This window comes from Copadichromis virginalis, linkage group LG12 (genome assembly GCF_057382275.1).
Source record: "Copadichromis virginalis isolate Kocher_CV1m ecotype Utaka linkage group LG12, C_Virginalis_male_GT1.1, whole genome shotgun sequence".
NCBI lineage: Eukaryota > Metazoa > Chordata > Actinopteri > Cichliformes > Cichlidae > Copadichromis > Copadichromis virginalis.
The window spans coordinates 23,029,528-23,049,870 of NC_140629.1; the positions used below are offsets into that span (position 1 = coordinate 23,029,528).

The window sequence follows — 20,343 nt, forward strand, 5'->3', positions numbered from 1 at the left end:
TCATCTGACCACATGACATTCTCCCAATCCTCTGCTGTATCATCCATGTGCTCTCTGGCAAACTTCAGACGGGCCTGGACGTGCACTGGCTTCAGCAGCGGAACACGTCTGGCACTGCGGGATTTGATTCCCTGCCGTTGTAGTGTGTTACTGATGGTGACCTTTGTTACTGTGGTCCCAGCTCTCTGCAGGTCATTCACCAGGTCCCCCCGTGTGGTTCTGGGATCTTTGCTCACCGTTCTCATGATCATTTTGACCCCACGGGATGAGATCTTGCGTGGAGCCCCAGATCGAGGGAGATTATCAGTGGTCTTGAATGTCTTCCATTTTCTGATGATTGCTCCCACAGTTGATTTTTTCACACCAAGCTGCTTGCCTATTGTAGATTCACTCTTCCCAGTCTGGTGCAGGTCTACAATACTTTTCCTGGTGTCCTTCGAAAGCTCTTTGGTCTTGGCCATGGCGGCGTTTGGAGTCTGACTGTTTGAGGCTGTGGACAGGTGTCTTTTATACAGATGATGAGTTCAAACAGGTGCCATTCATACAGGTAACGAGTGGGGGACAGAAAAGCTTCTTACAGAAGACGTTACAGGTCTGTGAGAGCCAGAGATTTTCCTTGTTTGAGGTGACCAAATACTTATTTTCCACCCTGATTTACGAATAAATTCTTTACAAATCCTACCATGTGACTTCATGGATTTTTTTTTCCACATTCTGTCTCTCACAGTTGAAGTGTACCTCTGGTGCAAATTACTGACCTCTGTCATCATTTTAAGTGGGGGAACTTGCACAATCGGTGGCTGACTAAATACTTTTTTGCCCCACTGTATCATTCTGGGAGAAGCAGCAGTCTTCTTCAAATCATTTAATTTATCGGTATGTTAACACCGTTTGCACAGCTTGTAAGGGGGTTACAGAGATAATATAATATCATAAAAGTTGTTTATTTGAAGCTGTAAATGACTTGATTGAAAAACAAATGTCCGTTTGCGCAAAGTCTGGGAGCTATAGTTTATTTTTTATGCCTGGAAATGCTATGTACTTAAAGATTTGATAGTATGAGTGTAAATTTGTAACAGGGAGAGGTTTCCTTGCTCTGATATGGAGTTGGAGCAAAAAGCAATGCTGTTTGGCTTTAATAGGGAACTTTTTTTATGGACTTTGAAAAGGACTACAGGAAGATTGATAAGAATAAAAGAAACTGTTAATTAATGGACTTGATGCTTATAAGTTCTGTTCCTGTAATGGCCTTTCCAAAAAAAGTTTCTTAGAAGATCATTTCTGTATGAAACGGTGAAACACTTTGGCATTTCTCGCAACATGTTTTCAATATTGGTGTATTAAAAAATAAAACGTTTATGGGTAAATGAAGCATCTTTGTGCACAATTCCTTCATAATAATATCTGTGTGTCACACCTGAATCCTTCCACCTTGTTGTACACTACAGTACACTAAATATGCAAACCTTTATTTTATACATTTCAAAACCAGAGTACTAAACCAGGGGGAATTGTTTAATAGACTGCAAACGTGTTCATAGAGGCACACTTAGAAAGCTCCAGCAGCCAAATCTGGAGCACTTGCCTGGCGGGCTTATTTTATTTAATATATTTTAACACCTAGTTATATTATCAATCCCCTTTAATAAGGACTTCATATTTGCTGTAAGACTCTTTTATAAGTGCTATGATCTGTGATATACTCCTCTGTCACACCAACCTCCTGCATGTCCTCCTTCATTACATCCATGAACCTCTACTGTAGTCTTCCTCCTTTCCTCTGGCCCGACGGTTCCACCTTCAGCATCCTTTGTCCATTGTAACCACTAATCTTCAAACCAACTCAGTCCAAACCAACTCAGCATTGCCTCTAATTTTGTCTCCAAACCACTCAGCCTAATGTGTCCATCCTGGTCTCATCATTCCATTTTGTCAGGGCTGTCATGTCCAAACCATAGATCACAGCAGGTCTCACTACCATCTTATAAACAGTCCTTTTCACTGTTGCTGCTATTCTTCTGTCAGAACTCACCCCTGACACTCATCTCCACCCACTCAACCCTAATTGAAAAAAAATATTCATACTTTTAATGTCAGTATTTCTGCTAAGTACCAATCAGAACCAACCACAGCACAGAAACGGCTCTTACTGAAGTCACTGATGACCTGAAGGTCAACAGTGATGTATTATGATTCTTTCACAGAGACATTTCAAGGATCACAATTTAACTTGTTTAACGGGTCAGATTCTTGATTAATTTTCTAGAAACTTTTCAGAAGTGAAAGAGATAAGATGGAAATATTTGTTGTTACTCCAAAAAGTCAAAGACATAAAATAATTTATCATCCTTTCTCTGAAACACAGTGAACAAGTTATGAAGCTTGGCATTATTTTTTCGACAGTGATCTAAGCTTTGATAATCACTTTAATAATTTAATAAAGTTACCACAACTGCTTTTTGTCACTTGAAAAAATATAAAAAGTTAGGCTCTAATGGGGTTCAGTGCTGACATTCTCCATCACTGAACCCACCCTACTGGAGTGGCTGGGTCCAACGGGCCCAGGGCGCTCTCACTTGACCACCCTCCTCAGGACTGGCTCCAGGGCAGGGGCCCTGGTAACCCCATCTTGGGCACAGTAATTCGTTCTCTTGATTTCTTTACTTCTACAGAGGTCCTCTGAATCACTCTTTGTCTGGCCCTTCATACAGGACTAATTTGCTTTGGGGCAAAAACCCCTCAGCAACATAGCCCCTGGGCTCACTGAGACACACAAACCCCTCCACCACCACAAGATGGTGATTCACTGAGTGGATTTAAGTTAAAAAAAAAAAAATAGCTTCCATGTAGTTAAAAGGAATCTGTCAGTCTGGGTGGTTTTTCCATGTCACATGAACACAAAGTTGGGTATGATATTTAATTTGAGGTTCTGAATAAGCCCTAAGTACGGACATTTTCCAGTCCACTTAAATGCACACAGAACATGCACATAGGATGCAAATACAGCAGCCTGGTAACGCGGTACTTTGCAGAGGCAAGAAATTTATTATGCAGTTAAATCAACGGTACGGTCACAGTTAACAGTCATGAGGAAGGAAGGACAAACGGACCCCGGGGAGAGCAGTCTGCCTTAGGAGGTTTGTGGCAGGAGGAAGTGGTGAGCTTCAGATGCAGTCTGCCATTTCTTCAGCTCCACAATCAGCTCCACAATCACCGGTTCCTGTTGGCTGGTTATTGAGTCGTGCACCTCAAGTGACTTCTTCTCTTTATCTGCCGAAATCACGCAGGATTACAGAGACGGAAAAAGAAAAGCTCACTGACTAATGATGCAATTTCATTCTTTGCCTTCTTTCTTAATATCCTCTCCTAGACACAGACCACAGCATCTACAGCTGCTCTGACTCTCAAAGTGGTCTAGTGCTTTTATCCTGTCTTATGTATGTCAAAGCCATTTTGTCATGAAGCAGTCTTCTCGCTAACCTTTTGACGATGCTGCATTGTGCTGTCTCCCTTTTGTTTCCTTGTCCTCCTTCTTGTCGTCTTTGATTTTCCTTCCCAAATCCTAAAGATGTACGAAAAAAATAGCCCGGACATGTCAATTTGTTTTTTGTGTCCTTTCCTACAATGCTACTCTTTTGGATGGATTTTCCTATTTTAACCTTTGTCCCATGTAACTCATCCAGAAAACAGCAATAATATCTCAGCAAAACATAAACTCATATGTGCAAACTTGCCTTTTGATGTGTTTGTGTTGCTTCCACCTCAGAGTCTGTGTGCAGCATGCCAAAGTCACAGAGGACTTTAACCTGCTGGCCTCCTCTGACCAGGCTTTGCAGGGGGATGTGCACGGAGCCAAGGATTCGTCTGATCGGGGCATCTTGGACCAGCTCAGATACAGATTTTTTATTTTTGTCTTTAGACTTGGTGAAATCAGATTTAACTGGAGACTAGAAAGAAGAGACCATTGACATTAAATAACTTTCTGTTTATATACAGTCCCATTGAGGCTTTCCAAGCAGTTATTATGTTTCGGTTGATTACAACCCCATTTCTAAAAAAAATTAAAATAAATAAAATAAAACCAGAATCCATAAACCCAAATTTTATCCACCACAGGACACAGAAAGTGTTTAAAGTGAGTGAGTTAATATTTTTATTGGCAGCAACACATCTTTAAAAAGTTGGCACGGGAGCAACAAAAACCTGAAAAAGTAAGTGACTATTACAACTAGGTTTACTGGCAACTGGTCAGTAACATGATTGGATATAATCTTATAGAGGGAAAGTTACACAGAACTTAAATGGGCAGAGGTTCACCAACCTGCAAAAAACTGCATCTATAAATGATTTCAGAATAATCAAATCAACAGATTCAGATAATCTGGAGGAATCTCCTTACACAAGAGATCGTTGGATCGTCAGGCAGCACTGCATTAAAAACATGTCACAGAAATCCCTCCATGGACTCAGGAACACCTCCAGAAATATTCATCTGAGATCACAGTTCCCTGTACCATCAAGTGCATGTTAAAGGTCTGTTATGCAAAAAAGAAGGTGCCACATATAAACATGAACCTTTTAGTTGTTTTTTAGATTTACTGCTATTTCCCTGACACTTATCTCCACCCACTCCACCGTAACAGAAAAAATGTGCATACCTTTAATCTCTCAGTATTTATGATAAGCACCAAACAGAAACAGCTCTTGGGATTCCCCAAGGGTCACTTTTTGGTCCATTTTGAACTTTTGAACCTTTATATGCTTTCGCCTAGTGTTGCACAAATCACCCCTGACACTCGTCAAAAGCCTGCATCTCTGAAGTAAAGGCACCATCAGCGTTGAAAGGAATATACAGTATGCAATAAAGCATAGCTTCCGACACTGAACCCAGACGTAAAAATCAGAGTATCTGTCCACATCACAAAGTTTCTTCCACGTTCCACAACGGTGCAAGATTTCCCTGAAAATAAGTTCATTATTGTGTCTGCAGTCGGTGAGTTAGGTGATGGCTGTACCTACAGTTCAATGGTATTACATGATACACTCACTTCTTTCTCCCTCCTGCCTTTCTTCTCTTTTCCAGTTTGGTTGGCTTTGGTCAGCGGGACTTCTTCAGAAGCTGCAGGCCATGACAGGACCTAAAACCACAAACTATGAGTTTCGATTCATTTTGCGGCTCACAGTGGCCAACAAATCTTCAGCTCATTGTCTGCTTCAGAAATAAAATTGAATATTTCTGGTGTTCTATGTGCTAAATCTGATAAGGTGCCTTCCTCCCTTATTGCATCTGCGTGTTTGATTTGCTACCAAATGACCCATTTCTCAGGAGGGCTGAGACCCTGAGTACGAGTACACATGCTCGTGACCTGCTCATTGTCTCCTGCTTCTAATATATTTATTTTTAGGTTTAACCAAATAATTTTGGTCAACATGATAAACTGTGACTGTTGTGGAGAGCCTCATCAATAAGCTTACAGAGACAACATTAGTACTGAACAGGCCCAAGGTTATCATCAACTGGAACTCTTTTTAATCAGAGTGCAGCATCAAGTCGATTAAACTCCTGGGATATTGATCAGGTCAGTTTAGTATCAGAGGGGTTTTTTTTTTAAACAGTTTCAGATGCTTTGGTGTTAATGAAATTAACAACAGGTGCACTACAGTGAGAACAATAAGACAACCCCATAACACGAATGGTTTTACAGGTGGAGGTTGCTGGCAGTAGGATCTGTGTCACTGCTGGTGGTAGGAGGTAACACCTGGACCAGGACTGTCTCAATAGCATGGACGAGATTCCAGGAGACAGACACTTACTCTAGTAGAGCGGGACAGGGCCGTAGAAGGTCCTTAAGCCATCAACAGTACCGTTATCTACCCTAGTGCGCACAGAGGAACAAGATAAGCTCTGCCACAGCTACAAAATGACCTCAGACTTCAACAGACTTCATGAGGGTGGCCTGAGGACAATGTCATTTAGTAGGCGCTGTGCTCACTGTCTGGCTCTTAGCTACAGAATACCAGAACTGGCAGGTCCACCACTTTTCACAAATGAGAGCCGGTTCACCCTGAGCACATGTGACAGACATGAAAGGGTCAGGAGAGGCTGAGGTGAACCTTAAGCTGCCTGTAACATCCTTCAGCATGACCGGTTTGGTGGTGACCCAGTGATTGTCTGGGGAGGTATACCCATGGAGGGGTAGTCCATCTAACCAGGTTGCACCTCAGACTGTCCAAGAGTGATACCCTGGTCCAGATCTGGGATTAGATCCGCAGGACCTCATCCATCGTCACATTACGTGCATACTAGGGGTGCAACGATACACAAAATTCACGGTTCGGTTCGATACTTTGGTGTCACGGTTCAATATTTTTTCGATACAAAAAAAAATGTTCATGCCTTTTTAATTTGTCATTTATTAAAATTATAAATATATATTTTAACTCAAAAGTACAGTTTTTAAATTTAACCCTAACCCTTGTGCGTGTTTTTTATTTTGACAGCGAATGTATGGAAGCCCGTTTCCGCCACTAAAAAAAAAAAAAAAAGGATCCATAACTCAAAATTTCGAGTTATTTTCTCGAAATTTCGAGTTATTTTCTCGAAATTTCGAGTTATTATCTCGAAATTTCGACATATTAACTCGAAATTTTGAGAAAAGCAACTCGAAATTTCGAGTTAGCGCTGCCAATCAGTAATCTACGTGAATGACGTCATTTCCATGTTACCCGGAAGCTGAAGCCCTCAGCTACAAATGCTACAGCTAAGCTACCGGTATTACATCCAGTCGTGAATGCACAGATTGCTGAGTGTTTTCAGCCTGGCTTCACAAATGATGAAATCCCTGTGTTATTAGCTGAATCACATGGTGTTACTATCAGCAAACATACTTTAATTTGTTGGGATCCGTTTTTGAGTGCGCGGTCCTGCGCCATATGCTTCCGTGTAACAAGAAAGCGACCTCATTCACGTATATTTTTGATTGGCAGAGCTAACTCGAAATTTTGAGAAAAGTAACTCGAAATTTCAAGTTATATTTCTCGAAATTTCGAGAAAATAACTCGAAATTTCGAGTTATGGATACTAGCTTTTTTTTTTTTTTTAGTGGCGGAAACGGGCTTCCATACGAATGCGCACCTGCGGACCACTTATGTGCAGCCCTGGTTATTTAGCTCGTCATATCGCAGCCACAGAAATTATTTTGTCCATGAAACCATAAAGCTGCACTTTCTTTTTGCCTTATAGTCTGATTTGTCATAACTTCTCCGTTTTGTGGTAAGCTTTTCTTTGGCTGTCACTTCTTCACCCTGACCTGTCTTATTTGGCTCAGCAGAACTAAAATATATATATCCTGCTGCTTTTACACACGCACTCACATAAGCTCAGCGATTCTCTGCGCGATCAACCTCTCACATGTTTAAGCTGCGGGAGATTTCACTTGTCATGTTTGCATAGTAAGCTAACGATTAATAAGACGATGTCAGAGGAATTGGTGCACAAATTATCATCACTCACAGATCAGTGCTGTCACTCTCTATACACAGTTTGCACGATTGCAAAGTGAAAGCAAAAAAACAAGCGCAAATTCAAACGCGATTTCAATATGTCACATATTGACAGTGGCTCACCGATGCCAATGACATAATTACCCAGCTACATTTCTGAAAGAATGCAAAAGCATTGACATATATTTTTCCTTCCTACAATAGCCCGACGGGCAGGGAAGAGATAGATTTTGGTAGCCCGACTGAAAAAATCGCTAGCCCCAGGACATCGGGCTAGCGATTTTGCGAGCCCTGTATCTGATTGAGGAATCACTCATCCTTGGAAAAGAGAGTTTATTACAGAGAAATGTCTCTTTCCAAAATAAAAGCTATACTATCCGCTTCTTCTGGGCTATATTCTCAGCAGCATAAGGAGAATCATGTGCTAACAGCTGTCTAAATGACTCGGCTAAAGTTAGTAGCATGCTTGTTGTTTTTGTCTTTGCACTAGGATGATGTCGGCGTAAATGTGCAGTCATATTCGTTGTGTTCCCACTAGTGCTTTCAGGTTAATCTCGTTGAAATGACCTTAACCCCACAACACGGCAAATCTCCGTTAACGAGCTACCGCCGATCGCTCCGTGCATGGGGCTAGACGGCAAACATGTTAACGAGCTAACTGCGCTAACACACTAGTTCCCACCCATGTAATTAAGCATTGCATGGCACATCCAACATACTGTTTTACTTTAGTCCATGACTCGCTTACCTTCAGGGTCATACGTCACATGAAAACCAAAATAATTCCAAACGCCAGATCTGAATGAGAGTGGGGGAGGTCCATGTTGCAAGGAGAGCTTAACTTCTGTCTTGCTAGCTTGCCCTGCGCTCTTCCTTCTGACTATGCTGTCTGTGTTGAGCGCTCAGTGGATCTGCGCTGGACAGTGCAGCCTAGGCGGAGTAGTCGAACACAGATTCACTGAGCGCTCAACACAGACAGCATAGTCAGAAGGAAAGTTGATAAAATAAATTACAAATGTTGTATTGTTCGATACATATGCGTACGGAACCGAAAGCACTGTATCGAACGGTTCAATATCGATACGAATATCGTTGCACCCCTAGTGCATACTACCACATGGGGTCATACAGACCATTCTGAGTTGCTGCATTGAAAGTTTGGCAAAACGGACGAGCCTGCAGCATCATTTTTTCCATCCGTCCATTTTCTTCCGCTTATCCGGGGCCGGGTCGCAGGGGCAGCAGCCCAAGCAGAGAAGCCCAGACCTCCCTCTCCCCAGCCACCTCATCCATCTTATCCGGGGGAACACCAAGGCGTTCCCAGGCCAGCCGAGATATATAATCTACCCAGTGTGTCCTGCCCCAGGGCCTCCTCCCGGTGGGACATCCCTGGAAGACCTCGCCCAGGAGGCCTCGCCCAGGAGGCCTCGCCCAGGAGGCCTCGCCCAGGAGGCATCCTTGTCAGATGCCCGAACCACCTCAGCTGGTTCCGTTCAATGTTGAGGAGCAGCGGCTCAACTCTGAGCCCCTCCCAAATGGCCGAACTTCTCACCCTATCTCTAAGGGAGAGGCCAGCCACCCTTCGGAGGAAGCTCATTTCTGCCGCTTGTATCCACGATCTCGTTCTTTCAGTCACTACCCACAGCTCCTGACCATAGGTGAGGGTAGGGGCGTACATCAACCGGTAAATTGAGAGCTTTGCTTTCACACTCAGCTCTCTCTTCACCACAACAGCCCAGTACAGCGTCCGCATCACTGCAGCCGCTGCACCAATCCGTCTGTCGATCTCTCGCTCCCTTCTCCCATCACTTGTGAACAAGACCCCGAGATACTTAAACTCAGGGTCTCGTCCCTGACCCGGAGTGGGCACTCCACCCTTTTCCAGAAAGTGATCATTTTTTCACTTTGATTTTTGTGTGTCTTTGAATTCAAGATGACCCCAATGAAGCACTTTAACTTCTTCAAAGTGCCTTTGAGTCATTTCAGGTTTCAGTGAATCAGAAAAATTTGGCTGCAGGCCTGAGCAATCACACACCCTATCAAACCTGACTTTCTGTACCTTTTCTTCCTCTAAGCATAAACGCAGTCCCCGATTGAGGAATTTCTTTAAATCTCCCAGAGCGCTCACAGTGTGGGTTTGCGTGTCACCGAAGTCCATGCTCTCTGACCACGACAGCTTGGACGTGCTGTGCCTTAACACTTCTAAGGAGTAAATAAGAAAAACATACAAAAAAGTCCAGCTTTTGAATTGTTATGACTACACACTGCAGTAAAAGAAAACACACAAGTAAACCAGATATAAACTGGCTGCTCATCAGTGCCTTTGACACCTGATGAAGGCGATAAAAGATCAGGTTCGTCATTTGGTTTCAAGTTATGTAGGCATACAGCTCTTCATCGGCTGATCTGACTGTAGTTTCCTTTAAAGCACTTGTGTAAATTCCACAAACTTTATAAGAGAAAAATTCTCTCATTTGAACAGGACACATCACCAAGTTTAAGAAATCAAAGTGTCTGTACAAAAAGCTGTCACAGTGTCTGCTGTGCTTCATCTGCAGTCAGACGTTTACGTCAAAGACACACAGGTCAGATGAGATAAGTGTTATTACCACATGTGTTGCCACAACTGGGTTTCTCTGAGTTCAGAATGCCGCCATCTTGTTTGGACGTCTGTTTTTCGCCGTTCTCGTTTGATCGTTGGCCTTCAGTCACAGATCTTGTGTCAGATTTTGTCTCAGTGTCAAGTTTCTGTAAAAAAAAAGAAAATCAATTTCAATTTGGAGTAATGGGATAATTTTACTTCTGTGGTACTCTGAGTCCTTTTTCCTCCCAGTTGTGTGCTTAAATTTAGGAAATGATGTGCTCGTTTTCCTTTTTGACTGAAGTGTGTGGCTTGTGTATTGTGTTTTTGTGACGTTAAAGACTTGTTGCTGTCTACAACATAGAAAGTGGAGTTACAATCTCTCCAGCGATTAGAGCATTGTCTGTATGAGATGGTTGTGTGTTAGAATCCTAGTAGATCAGCAGTGTGTGAAATAGTTATTCCCCGTTCTGGTGCTCAGTGTCAACGTCAGCGGGTTGTTTTGAGTTGCTGCTGTGTGACTGGCTAATTAGATTTTTGCATTAACATACAGCTATACCTAATAAAGTGGCTACTGAGTCAATCAGTCAATGGCCACAAAGTCATCAGATCTGACAGATGTGTAGTAGAAAAACAAGCAGTTGCCATTTTAGAAGAATAAATACATTTACATATTAAAGAAGTATAAAAAAAGAAAACTATTAATGCTCCCAAACCTTGTCAGTAAATGCAACATTTTTTTTAAACATTACTGCACTGTAAATGTGTCCTATGGCACGTGTGTACTCATGTACTTACCCATGCCGCTTACCCTTACCCTAACCATCAAAAACGAATGCCTAACCCTTACCCTTACCCTAACCATAACCTAATTGTAACCCTGACACTAAAACCACATTTTAAGTCTGAAAAATGCCTTCAAACTTGTGGGGACCAGGATTTTTGGTCCCCACAAAGATGTCTAAACAGGTACACACTCACACACATATGTATATATACTGTATTATAATAACATAAAAATATTACTCATGCCATGTAAAATTAATACTAACAATATTTCTCCTTCACTCTCACTGAACTGTACAAAAAATCTTGTTGCATTTTACTGCATGTAATAGCCGTTACACGATTTTTCTTATTAATTTTTTCTATTTTTAGTTTTCTAATATATAATATCTCAATTTCACATTTGTGCTGCTGTAATAAGTGAATTTCCCCAATGTGGGATTAAATATTATGTCTATGTTTCACCATGACTCGTTCACCTTTTTCTGTAAATGCAAGCAAAACTTTGTTGGCCTGTTAAAGTTAAACAGGGTTTATAACTGTATCTAATGTAATACATTAGATACAGTTGCATTAAAAGATATTTAGAAATTTAAAGCAAATCTTAAGATTGCCGGTAAATTGCTAGATAGAGATTTTAGAAGGATTTTGTTGCTGCTTGTTGCTCTTAATTTAGTTACAGCAGTGAAGTAAATACATTAATCACGTGCAACAAAAGAAAGGTGAGGTTAAAAAACCCCACAATAGAATAGGATAGAATAGAATTCAACTTTATTGTCATTGCACATGCACAGGTACAGGGCAACGAAATGCAGTTTGCATCCATCCAGAAGTGCTTTAGTGATATAGATATATTACAATATATATTAGCAATAATATAGATATGTGAGTATATTACAGAAATGGGTCTATTATGGTATGTTATAATGTACACGGTATGAAGTATGTTGTGAATATTCTATAACTATAAGTATGTACAGGCTGTAGTGAGTACAAGCTATGTACAGGATATGAACAGGATATAAATATGAAAAAACTATACAGAATATGAAATAAATAACTTTACAGAATCTGGGATATACAGCTATACAGAAATGGGAACTATGCAAGTTGTAAACAGTTGTAGGATTAAAGATTATCGAATGTACAGAATGATTATTTACAGAGCTATACAGTAGTGCAGTTAAGATAAGTGAGATATGTGGATAATTTCTACAGAGGCTGTATAAAGTGCTATGGCGTCATGTCTGCTTTTGGTTCAAACCTCAATTTGTAGTAAAATTTTAATAAAGAAGAAGAAGAAAGATGTGAAGATGTAGTGTGTAGTAGAGAGATTGCGTAACCAAGGTGGAAACAACAAATGACGAACTTATCAGCGTGTGGGTAGCTTTATCTTTTAACACAGGAAGGAAATATGTTGTTTGACTAAATTGCACTCTTTATTCTGACAATTGTACGTCCAAAGCTTAAATGCTTAAAACCATATTAGAATGAGGCCCAAAACATTTAAAAACATTTAAACTTGTAGCTATGCTAAAAATGTGTGGGAAGGATACGTCACAGTGTGAGCAGGTGTCTGATGCCTCAGGAACTCGTAGGTGATAAAATAGTGGTAGCTGACCACAGGGAAAACGGGAGCTTTGTCATCCACAGTCATCCGAGGATCTGGAATTCCCATCATCCTGCCCACGCTCACTGTGGGTGACGCTATGCCTACTGCCAGGCCTGTGCAAAGTAAAAAGTATTCTGATGTTATGACCTGTAAGCACATGCTCAGTGTGCATTAAAATTATATAGAAATCTGGGGCCCTCGCTCACAGGGCTCATAGGGCAGCTTACACACTCACCACTCATCTTGGCCAAGCCCCTAAAGCGAATCCTCTCCTCCGGGGAAATCCATGAGGTGTCCAGACAGGAAAGCTGTGGGAGGCTGTCCACAGTCAGTCCTGGGTATGAAGATGCAAGCGTGAAAGGATTTCCCTCCAGCAGCAGGGTCCTGAGGCAAGGCAGGGTGCTCAAGCCATTTAGCAGAGCTGGCTGGTCCTGAAACCCACAGTTGCTGAGGTCCAGACACACCAGCTGTGGCCTGAGGACAGACAGAGGTGCTGGCTTTACAGGACAGATGTGTATGAGACAACTTCTGATCCAAATAGATGTTAAAGAAGATGACAGATATCTTATTTCATTCATGCAGCTATTAACTGTGTTTTAACACATCTTCCATCCATCTTCATGGGATGGATAATACTCAGATAGGTTATGATATTTAAACGATGCTCAGTTCGTACTAAGAGGGCCAAAGTGTGCCAATAAAATACCTCACACCACACACACACACACACACACACACACACACACACACACACACACACACACACACACACACTGTTTCACTTTAACAGTCAGCCTGAACTGTTGATATGAGGCAGGATGGATCATGTTTTTCACCATGTTTTCATGTTGAATCTGTGTGAATTGTAGCCCCAGTTTCCTGTTCTTAGCTAACAGGTGTGGGACACACTGCGGCCTTTGGCTGCTGTAGCTTATCTCCCTCTCTCAGCTGACAAGCAGCTTTTCGTTTTTCACCCCAATTGAATGTCAGCAGGTTGTTTTGGGTGTGACATAAAAGTCATAAAGAAAAATATAATAATATATAAACACACACACACACACACACACACACACACACACACACACACACTGGATACTTTCTCTATTTCAACCTGTTCTCTATAACTCATAGAGATGGTTCTGGGAAATCCCTGAAGATCAACAGCTGTCATCCAAACTCACTTAAATCATCCTTCTTCCTCATTCTGATACTCAGTTTCATACATGCCTAAACACACTGTATTGCTACATCGTGAATGGCTAATTAGATATTTGCGCTCATGAGCAGCTGAAATGGTGTGCCTAATAAAGTGGCCAGGGAATGTATATACATAGTGAAACTGAGGAGCACAAAATAGTTTTTCACAGAAACGCAGGAGCCATTACTCCTCATCCCTGAGTGTAATTTCCACCCAGGGTCGCACTGACACGAATCCGTCCGTGTCTAAAATAGTTACAGTTTCTCTAGACCAGGGGTGTCAAACATAAAAAAAGATCAAAAAATTGATCTTTTTTTTTTACACTGGGCTCACAGTAAATATAAATACAGGCTGAGTTTCACCAATTCGACCCACTTAATTAAGTTCAAAATGTATGTGGCCCACACTATAAAAGGAGTTTGACATCCCTGATCTAAACACGTCAGTCATATTCAAAATATGCTTTATTTAGTCATGAATTTCAAAGAAATTTATCTGGGAAATCAAAATCAAGTCAACTGCGAACGGCTATGACACAGCATCCTTGTAGGCTGTTATCACAGTTATCGCTAAATGTCAGCTACAGTGTGTGTGCCAGTCATTTAAGATCCAGATGTAATAATCTCATTCTGCATCCACAATGCAAATCTCCTCCCGCGACATCCCAGATTCACTTAAATCGCCTTTAAAATCTCTTTTAAAATTTTGATTTTCTTTTCTTTCTTTTTTCTTTTTTTAAACCTGTTTTTTCCTCCGTCTATGATGTCATGCCTGTTTTTGTTTCCTTCCTTTTTGCTGTTCTGGTTGTTAATGCTGAGGTTTCAGTTGGGATGCAACCAATGACAGTTTCATTGTATGGCACACAAATGACTGATGAGCACTTGTAAAAACCCTTTTGACTAGTTTAAGCCAGTTACTTAAAGTTTCCCGGGCTTGACTGATGTAGCTGCGTTTCCTTCTAATTTTTTCTTATGTGGTGTTTATCAGTTGTGAGCTGCAATCTTTGGGTGTAGCGTAGGCAGCAAAGGGCGGTGTCAGGTTAACCTGCAGGAAACCCATGATGACAGCCAAGACAAGTCCAACTTTTACTGATAAAGTTCACTGCGTAACAGAAACATTGCGTCTGTCTCTCTCACAGAGTTGAGTTTCAAAAATGAACGCCATTCGAAATGTGGGACACCGTCTCAGTGAATGGACCAAGGGGGCCACAGAAGGCACCTGATCAACGTAACTCCCAAAAAGAAATAAAATCAAAGCTGTATGTTTGGTCCTCTAGTGTTTCAAACTATAAACATCAATGCAACTGTGTCTTTTTGAGACAATCTCAGGCTCTAAAATACCCTCAGTCAGTGGTCACACTTGGAAAGTTACCCTTAAAATCACAAACTGTGTGTGCATGTGTACCAACGGGGATCCAGCCGCCCACCAATGGAGATAAAATTCACTGCAAATCATGACGATGCTGTTCTGACTGATCATTTTTGCATTACGATGGTAAATTTCTGCTGGGATTTTCCTGATATGGAGCCGGTCATTCATAGGCCGTGATATCATTCGAATGCTGTGGCCTTCACAGCTATCAGGTTGAAGGGGGTTGATCTTGATCTTGAAAAAACTAAAGGTGCACAGAAGCAGCTCACCCGACACTCTATCAAGACACTTCATGAATTTCCATGGTTCACTCAACGTTCAAATCACATTTTTGTAGATTTGTAAAATACTGTGTAAAAGTCTTCTCTATATTTTTGCTTCCAAGGAGCCAAGCTATTTTTTTAATTGGTGTTGAGCATTCGTTTTCCAGGCTTTCTAAAGTGTTTTGTTTGTTTTTCACTCGTTTTCAGTCCACTTCTTGTCATTGTCCATTTTCAAAGTAAAGTTTTTGTTGTGTTTTTTGTTTTTGGGGGTTTTTTTGCTTGTTTTTTTGTTTGACCTATGAATAAAATAAAAACACACCACTTGTTCCCATTTTATTAACTGAATTGGTGAAAATGACATAGACTACACCCAACATATAACATAGTTTGGTAGGCATAAAATAGTATTTTTGCACCAATGAGACGATTTCCAACGAGCTACAAGCCAAAAACATGACATTTATGGGCACTGTGTGCAGTGTGTCCTTAAAAAATCTTGAGGGAACTGGACAAGTGGAGGACAAAAGAAGTCCATCCAAAAGCTGCTCAACAAGGCTCCTCTCTCCCCTGTACGAGCCATTATACTCCTGTTTTCACAAGATGTTTAACACTTCCTGTTCTGAAAAATCCTGACGGGTTTGTAGATGTCTGCAGTTCTGGTTAAGTGATGATTAAGAGCAGAAGCCTCAGAGCTCTAACATGAAGCTGTAATACTTCCTTTTGATTGCAACAGACACAGACATCATCAGACCTGTATTCCCCTCCGGTATTATAATTCTGTAAACTGTGAAAGCTCTGTTTTTTCCTCACAGTTTTGTGGGTGAGATGAAAAGATTTTACTCCCAACAGGGTGTGTTTTAGTCTCTGGTGGCCACTTTAGCAGCAAACCAGCTGATATTGCTTCAGTTTGATCAGTGCAAGTATGACACACAGGTGTGAAAGAGAAGTAAATCCACATAAAAGCAACCTGCAATGAAGTAATGTCACCTGCTGACTGATTAGAAAGTACACAATTGCACTTGAAAGCTTGATTTGACCTGGTTTGGTTTTCTTAAAATGCCAGAAAGCTTCCGGTTTGTGTGTATGTGTGTGTGTCTGTGCATGTGTGGTGTGTATTATGAACTAACCACTGTCTTCCAGTAAGATGAGTGACATCATTGTGGGAACCCAGAGTGTTTGAGCCGAGGCCGAGGTACTGCAGGTGGGGAGGAGGAGCACCGCTGGTGAGGCTGTCTAAAGACGACAGCCGGTTTGCACGTAGCTCCAAAATCTTTGAAAGAAACATGGTCAAAATGTGTCACTCACTCATCTCCATGCAGCATCAGCTACACTATGTTCTCTGAACTTTCAGATAAAAGCCTGCTGGGCGTCATCATCATAGATCTGAAAATGAAAAAGAAACAAACAAAATAAACACCAAGGACTGATTGACTTGAGCTGCTGAGCTATAAGTCTGATTGTGCATTAAAGCCCAAAACTTTAAAGCTTCACAGTCCTTGGCATGTATGCGTTATTGTGTGCACGCTGAACGAAAGAGACAAAGAGAGATAAAAGAGTGAAAGAGAGAGGGAACAAAGAGCGAGAACGCGAAAGCAAAAGAGCAAGTGTGACAATGCACACTGGTTGCAGCACTTGTCATCGTCACCTTCTCGTGTTATCTAGGCTGTGGTTGTCAAGAGCATCAGATTCCTCGGTCTTCGCCTGGTGCAGAACTTGAACATCTCAATAGCCAGGATGTCTACTTTCTGCAAAAACTGAGGAAAGCCTACATCCCACCTCCCATCCTCACCACATTCCTACTGAGGGACTATCAAGACCATCCAGAGCAGCTGCATCGGTATATGATAGTGAAACTGCACAAAATCAGATTGAGAGACTGTGTGGCAGAGAGTGAGAACAGCTGAGAAGCTCTTTCCTCCATCACAGAATCTGAATCTGATTCTCACTGCATCTGCAAAGCCAGCAGTGTGGCTGGATTTGCAGATGACTCTACACACCCCTCGTTCAGGCCGCCACTGCCAGACTGTGCTGGGCTAAGCTCTCAGTGCATCAACACGTTAAAACCACTTTCCCACAGACGCTTGTGTTCAGAATTTACACACAGTCATCATGGGTTTAGTGCTAATTTGAACTGTTATTTTTCCGTGGTTTAAAGTTTTTACAGCACACATGTCTTTAATGACTTTAAAAAACAAGAATTGAGTGCAGAAGTTTGAATTTATTTTGGATTTCGTCTTCACACAGGGTAAACATGTACACAGAGGCTCAGACTTTTACACACACCCCCACTAATATTTGGTTAAACGCCCCTTAGCAAGTTGCACCTGGATGAGACACTATTGGTAGCCTGGCTGGATATTTGACCACTCTTCTTGGCAGAATTGTTCGAGTTCAAACTGGTTGATTTTGCTGGCACAGACCCAACTTTTAACCAGACTTTGGGAAGGTCATTAAGGGAAGTTTAATGTTAGCCTACTGTGTCCATTCCAAAACCAGTTTGTTTGGGATTATTGTCCTGCTGGGACTGCCAAATGTGTCCAACTTTCAACCATGTAGCTGTTGATTTGAGGTGAAGTTGAAAGATTTAGAGGTAGTCCTCCTCCTCCATTATTCTATCCACTTGCATGTGTTGCAATGTGACAATATAAATGGCAGCAAAACAGAGCATGATGCAACCGCCGCCATGCTTGATAGCTGGTACAGTGTTCTCAGATTTGAAAGCTCACCTTGATTCTTCCAAACTCAATAGCTCAGTCTTTGTCTCATCTAACCATAAAACTTTTCTCCAGAGGGCTTTGCAAACTTCATTCAACTGAGCTTAAAGGCTTCAACTAAGGCAGGGGCTTCTTTCTTGGTCAGCACCCTCTCAGTTCATAGAGATATAAGACTGGCTTCACTGTTGGAGAGTAACACTGTCCAACAGCTCATGGCAGGCTTGAGCCTCGGAGCTTCATGAACATCCCAAGCAATCTCTTCTGATGGTGATCATATGGGTCTTCCTCCACACCTTGGAAAAGTGGTGACACAGTTTGAACTAATGCTGTTGAAACCTGAAGTTGTTGAGAAATGTCTGAGAGAGACTTTCCCAACTTGTGTAATTTTGCATTCTCATTCTTTCACTGAGTTCCATGAATGTTTTTCATTGTTCCAAAGTATTGGTCAATCCAGTGAGTGCTGGCAAACAAATACTTTTATGCTGCAAAGAGGAACTACTGGTTGTGCGTCATGTTCATATTGTATATTTGTATGATTCTGGCCCTGTGTGGATCAGAGAAAATCAAAAAAAATTCAAACCTGTGCATTTAATTTCTTTTTTGTTGTTGTTTTTGTTAAATCATTAGAGGTATGCTGTACAATCATTGTACTCTGGAAAAAATACAGTTAAAAGAAATCATTTAAAGTCCAAAATTACCATGACATTTATGGCAATGATGAGAGTATTTAAACGTCTGATCTCATGGGTAAATCCGAAAGCAAGGGTGTCGTCTTTGATGATGCAGAAAGGGACAGCTATAGTGTTTTTTGGTGAATCATGAATCACATTTAAATGATAACAATGCTGTCTACACTTAATCTGTTAAGAGCTGCAAATTCAAGCTGAAGCAGGACTGGGACTTGCCTTTAAAGTGCGGGGAAGGTGTACTGTGGGTACTTCTGAGATTTTGTTAGCACTCAGCACCAGCTCCTCCAGCTTTGAGAACTTCAACAGGCCATCGTCAATGGCTGTTACCTGAACACGCAGACAGACAGAAGATAAACCTTTACAAATGTGTAAAAGCATCAAACATTAAATAAATCCGTGCTATGATAAATAGTGGGGTGAGGAGTCATCCGAGGCAAACTGGTAGCTTTGAGCTAATCTGTGGCGAAGAAACATTAGACAAACTGACAGCAGTTTAACATTGGGACAAATATAAAATTCACCCCCAATAACCCTTCATATCACAGTCAGTGAAGATACTCATATGGTTCCTTCTCAATCTGGGGTACAAAATGTTTTATTCTGAATGACTGTGGATCATAGACTGATCAATGACTGTTGCCAAAGGCTATCAGTGAACACAGGTGCACTCCTAATGAGAGGACTACTCACGTCTCTGTCAACAATACGAAGTGAAGTGAAGTAGTTGTAAATGAAGGGGGCGTGGAGGCGTTCAGGTGTGAGCACAGCCAGCTGTCTGAGAGGCAAAGCTTGAGGGCTCCACATTGCATCATGGCACCATGGAGAATGAGGGCAGCTCAGCAGATCCAGGAGAGCATCCGTGGACTCCATCTCTGCTCGCTCCGCACTCCCTTTGGTGTTTCTCTGCAGATTGAATCCATGTTTTTAATGTCTTAGACTCTAAAGTATTTATAGACAAGTCAGTGTTTTAGATACTTACCCATGTGCCATTTCCACCGGGAAAGTCATTCAGACATAGGCTGCGAATCAGCTTCTCTATCACAGCAGACAGTGTGCTTGAGCTCATGGCTGACTTAGTCCCTGTGTAACTTCATCACATTTAGGCGGATTTACACCACGGTCCCACTGTAGCTAGTGTAGTTCGTGCATTCATGGTCAGTCTTTGGTCTGTCTGTCAGAAGAAAAGGACTTCTGCTCTTTGTTTACAAATGCCTGTAGGGTTGCCTGGCAACACCTGGGGCTCCATGCAGCTACCCTGTGAAACATTAGGAGGGAGTTCGGCATGAATGGCTCTGAAGTCCTCTGTTTTACTAACCATTAAAAATCAAACACATTAACTGAATAAAATGACGGCTGTTCTTCTCTGATGAAGCTTGGTGATTCTTTGTTGTGAGTGATTCTTTGGCCTTACCTGTTGTCTCTGTGGTGAGATGACCTTTGCCTTAGTAGAAAGGATTTGTGTTTGGAAGTGGACAGAAAAGCCAACTGAAGGTCATTCACCTGACGACTTTGCCATACTTCCTAAATCATCACTATTCATCTGTTTTTAATCAATAAATTTTAACTTTTATTCTTTGCCTGTCTTGATTCTTCTTTATTCTTCCTGACTATAGTTTTCCATCATCC

The 20,343-nt window shown here is 41.6% G+C and overlaps 1 protein-coding gene across 1 annotated transcript; it reads right to left on the bottom strand.

Moving 5' to 3' along the window:
- Window positions 1-3,025: 3,025 nt before the first annotated feature.
- LOC146697055 (leucine-rich repeat-containing protein 43-like) lies at window positions 3,026-19,946 on the bottom strand. Its single transcript, XM_085475510.1, has 12 exons — window positions 19,697-19,946; window positions 19,408-19,620; window positions 18,934-19,044; window positions 16,442-16,584; window positions 12,718-12,956; window positions 12,432-12,595; window positions 10,113-10,251; window positions 9,563-9,705; window positions 5,049-5,138; window positions 3,735-3,947; window positions 3,481-3,562; window positions 3,026-3,270 (listed from the first exon to the last, which is right to left on the bottom strand). Exons 1-12 carry the CDS (start codon window positions 19,781-19,783, stop codon window positions 3,131-3,133), a joined length of 1,764 nt encoding a protein of 587 aa, XP_085331636.1. The 5' UTR covers window positions 19,784-19,946; the 3' UTR covers window positions 3,026-3,130.
- Between the last annotated feature and the right edge of the window lie 397 nt (window positions 19,947-20,343).

What these genes read in the sequence shown, in the direction of transcription:
- LOC146697055 (XM_085475510.1), bottom strand. Translation starts at nt 19,783, where the DNA reads ATGAGCTCAAGCACACTGTCTGCTGTGATAGAGAAGCTGATTCGCAGC. An exon ending in CCGGTGGAAATGGCACATGG is followed by an intron (nt 19,621 to 19,696) that starts GTAAGTATCTAA and finishes TTCAATCTGCAG; the next exon opens with AGAAACACCAAAGGGAGTGC. An exon ending in TTCGTATTGTTGACAGAGAC is followed by an intron (nt 19,045 to 19,407) that starts GTGAGTAGTCCT and finishes CTGCGTGTTCAG; the next exon opens with GTAACAGCCATTGACGATGG.